Here is a 4,502-nt window from a genome sequence, read left to right on the forward strand (position 1 = left end):
GTTTGGCAGGGCCCCCACTCCCCCCCCCCCCCCCCCCCGCCCCGTGATGTCACATCTTGGGCACCTCACACACACCCCCTGCGTGTCTGGGGGACCCCCAGCCTGGTGCCCACCTGCCCCGGGCAGGTCCCTGCAGCCCGGGCTGCCCTCCAGAGCCGGGAACCTCGCGGGGCCCCCGGGGCTCCGCCGCATCAAAGGCTGCGGGGATGACGCTGCCACCACCCGAAATATCCCGCGGGGCCGATAGTGGAAAAGTTGATGTTTAGACGCAGAGCAGAGGGGGGGGGGGAAAAACACCCCGGGGGCCCCCGCTGCCCGCGCCGAGGTCAAAACACAGCCCAGCGTGGGGAATAAAATACCGAAATGCGAGGAAAACGCCTGGAAAGGAACACAGCCCGAAATAACCCTCCGAGCATCTCCCGCCTGCCGGGTTATCTGCCTGCTAAATTCTGCTCCTGCCCCGGCATGAAAATAGCCTGTTTTCCTGCGGTAGGAGTCAGGAATATAGATAATGACATTCTTATAAGTCACCTCTGTTACTCAGCTTTTCCTGCGGGTCGGTGACCGCCGGGCACCTTGGGCAGCCTCGACCCCCGGGCGGGCAGGGGCACCCCGGGCACAGGGCACAGACCTCCCCGGCTTGGACAAATATTCCTGGGTGCTGGAAATAGCTGCTGTGGGTCGGTGCAGGGACAGGGACAGGAACAGGGACAGGGCGGTCCTGCCCAGTGCCAGCCTGTCACATCTGGGAAGCCAAGTAACAGCTGGATGGTGGCCACAAGCTGGGCCTGAGGAGGGCTGGGACACCCCCCCAGCAGGGGTGGGGTGCAGGGGGGCTCTGCCTGGGGACGTGGGACAGGACAGTGCCCAGGGCTGCAGGACAGAGGGACGGGGATGCTCCCAGAAGTGCAGGGCAGAGAGATGGTGTCATGCCCAGAAATGCAGGACAGATGGACAGGACGGTGACCAAAGTTTCAGGTCAGAGGGGCAGGATGACACTCAGAGGTGCAGGACAGAGGGACAGAGCCATGCCCAGGGGTGCAGGACAGAGGGATGGTGTCATTCCCAGAAGTTCAGGACAAAAGGTCAGGACGGTGCCTAAGGTGCAGGGCAGAGGGATGGGACAGTGCCCAGAGCTGCAGGGCAGGCAGAGCTGTGCCCTCCTGCACCGACTGTCTGGTGGCCCCATCCCACCTTGCAGGACCGTCCCCATCCCGTCCTGTCCCCAGGGCCAGCGGCACAGCCCCGTCCCCGCTCCCCTCGCCTCCGGTCGGCGCGGACCCACGTCCCGCCCGCTCCCGGCTTGTCCGGCCGCCCCCTCCCATCCGCCGCATTCCTCCGGCGCGGGGCCAACGCGCCCAGCAACGGTGGCAGCGCTGGCCTCTAATCCCCGGGCATGCCAGCCCCGGGGGGACCGTCGCCGTCACCCACTCCCTGATAGGTGACCAATGCCCGAGACGAACAATTAGGGACAAAGCGGAGCCGCCGGGGGCTAACGCCGGCCTTCACGGGTGCCTTGTGCGGCATTCGGCGGGTTTAATGAATTGTCCATCAATCCTTTCAGCTCCGCTCGCCCGGGCTGGATTAATCTGAGAAGCCGCAGTGGGGAAGGAGCCGCTAAGCCTGTATTTATTACTCTGCCATTGTAACTAATTGAGGTAATTATCTGTGACTCCAACCCCGCGCAACAATGCCGCATTCACCGGACCCTTCCCACCGGCTCCTCGCGCGGCCTGGGAGAGCCGGCACCGCGGGCAGGGTGCGGGGACGCGGCGGGGATGGTGGGATGGGGACGGGCAGGGATGCGGCGTGGCTGGCACCGCGGCTGACACTGTGGGGACACGGACAGTGCTGAGGGCACCCGTGCGTTGTGGCGTGGCCAGTGCCAGCTGCACACGTGGGTCACGGCTCTGCGGGGACACCAACAGCGCTGGCACATCCGTGGGCACAGATCTCGGGACGCCAGTGGCACGCGAGGGTCACGGCTCTCAGACACCACCAGCATCCAGACACACGTGGGTCACAGTTCCTTGGGAAGGCAGCCAGCACCAGGACATACAGGACCACAGCTCCCTGGGGACAATGCCAGCCCCGGTGACACATGTGGGTCACGGCTCTCTGGGGACACCACTGTCACCGGTGACACACGGGGCTGCCGTGACTCTCAGACAGCAGCGGCACCGGTGACACGCGTGGCTCACGGTTCCCTGGGGACACCGGCGACGGTCCCGGGGCAGGACCCGGTGCCCCCCCGGTGCCCCCCGGTGCCCCCCGGGGCTGTCGGTCACCGGCTGCGCGGCGACATCTGGCGGCCGCGGGCGACACCGCGCCCCGGTCCGGGGGCACCGGTACCGGGGGGACCCCCCGGTGCCACGCGCGGGCACCCCACGGGCCGAGCCCCCCGCGGGGACGGGGGGGCGGCGGGTGCCCGGGGGGTGCCGGGGGGGGCGGTGCTGGCGCCGGCGCAGCCCGAATTAGAAGGTGATTTTCCCGGCGGGGAGCGGGTTTGGGCAGGAGCTGATCCCACGGGAGGGGCCGCGCCGCTGCCCCCGCGTCTGGGACACCCCGCGCCACGCCGGGCAGGGCGCCGAGCCGTGACGTGCTGTGCCGAGCCGTGCCAGGCTATGCCAGCCTGTACCAGGCTGCAACGAGCTGTGCTGGGCTGTTTAAGGGCTTTGCCAAGCCGTGCCGGGGCTAGGTTGTGCCAAGCTGAGCCGTGACAGGCTACATCAGGCTGTGCCAAGGTGTGCCGAGCAGCGATGTGCTGTGCCAAGCAGGCTGGGCCGAGCTCTTCTGGGCTCTTCAGGGCTTTGTTGAGCTGGGCTGGGATGTGCTGAGCCGTGCCAGGCTGTCGTGCCGTGGTGAGCCATGCCAAGCTGTGCCAACCCGTGCCAGGCTATACCAGACTGTGCCAAGATGTGCTGAACCTTGCCAGGTCATACCAAGACGTGCTGTGCCATTACAGGTTACACCCGATGGAGCTGTGCCATGAGCCTGTGACAAGCCTGCACTGTGCCAGCCATCCTGTGCCATACCAGGCCATCCTGTGCCATGCCAGGCCATCCCGTGCCATGCCAGGCCGAGCCGTGCCAGGTGCCACTGCAGCACCACGGCTGTGCCGTGCTGGGCTGAGGTCACCGTCGGGGCTGGGGTCAGGCCCCGGTGTGGGACGTGCCAGGACGGGGGACGCACGGGGTGACGTGGCCCTGGGGGTGCCCCCCCTGCCCGCGGGTCCCCCCGGCTGTGCCGGCTGCCCCGCGCCGTGACCTCCGGGCCGGTGTCACCGGGATAATGACAGGGTCGCGCAGGGGGGCGGGGGAGGAGCCGGTTTTAAATAACGTGCAAATTGGACACGATATTTGTGCGGTTTCCTGGGGCCGGGGGGATCCTCCCCCCCCAGCAGAGTGACTAAGAGGTGGCGGCCGCTCGGGGGGGGGACGGCACCCCCCCGGTGAGTCACTCGGGGTCCCCCCCCGACCGTGACGTGGGGCCAGTGGCCGAGGGCCAGACCTGCTGCGCTCACCTACTCATTACGGGGGACACGGGGGGGGGTGGCACGTCCCACCCGTGTTGTGACGCGCTGCGGTGCCCAACGGGATGCCCGGGGCCTCTGACTGACCCCAGAACCGCGACGGGGGGGTGTGAATGGACACCTGGGTCCTCATGAGGGGATCTCCAGAGATGCAGGTCCTTGCTGGGGTGGGTGGGGGATGGAGGGGCCTGAGGAGGGTGATGGGCCCCCCCCGACCACCCCCCCCCGACCGCACACACACGGGGGCTGAGGCAGCACATGGGGATCCCACAGCCTTTATTGGGGTCAGCTTGCGGGAGATCCAGCCCTGAGCCCCGCCCCCAGGACCACACCCTGCCAAGCCACACCTCCCATGGACACACCCAGCCAAGCCCCGCCCCCGAGGTGCCACACCCCACCAAGCCCAGCCCCTCAGGCTCGGGTGGGGCTGGTGGGGCCCGGGGGGGCCCCGGTGCTCTCCAGGCTGCTGCTGCTGCTGCTGTAGGCATGGGGGTCTCGGCAGAGCCGCCGCCGGGACCCCCCCACGCTCCCCTCGGCCTCCGAGTCGGAGTCGGGCGCCGTGTGCCGGCGGATGCGGGACACGGCCTCGCGCAGGGCCTGGGCGTACAGCACCGGCCGCCGCGGGGGGGGCCGCCCCCGGGGACCCCCACAGCCCCCTGGGCTCCGCCACGGACTGTGAGGGCTCCCGGTGGGCTCCCGGGGGGGCGAGGGCGCTGCGGGGGGGGTGAGAGCCCCGGGGGGCGCAGGAGGGCTGCGGGGAGGGCTGGTGGGCGCCGGGGACCCCCCAGTGTAGCGGACCTGCTGGCGCTGCGGGGGGGGCACGTACTGCGCCCGGACCACCACGCGGGTGGCGTCGATGAGGACGTGTCCCCCCGACCCCCGCCGCCCCCTCCCGCGCCCCGGCACCCGCTCCCGGCCGGCCGCCGCCCGCGGCAGCGTCTGGCAGTGCCGGGGGGTGCCGGCCCCCCCC

General features: G+C 69.5%; 1 protein-coding gene across 1 annotated transcript in view; it reads right to left on the bottom strand.

Moving 5' to 3' along the window:
• Nucleotides 1–3,791: 3,791 nt before the first annotated feature.
• DDN (dendrin) overlaps nt 3,792–4,502 on the bottom strand; it is a 1,629-nt gene continuing 918 nt past the window's right edge. The window contains exon 3 of the mRNA XM_027668491.1: nt 3,792–4,497. Coding sequence (XP_027524292.1) covers nt 3,944–4,497 — 554 coding nt within the window. The 3' untranslated portion in view covers nt 3,792–3,943. The remainder of the gene's footprint in view (nt 4,498–4,502) is intronic.

Source organism: Corapipo altera, unplaced genomic scaffold (genome assembly GCF_003945725.1).
Source record: "Corapipo altera isolate COAL_440 unplaced genomic scaffold, ASM394572v1 290, whole genome shotgun sequence".
In the NCBI taxonomy this organism is placed as follows: domain Eukaryota; kingdom Metazoa; phylum Chordata; class Aves; order Passeriformes; family Pipridae; genus Corapipo; species Corapipo altera.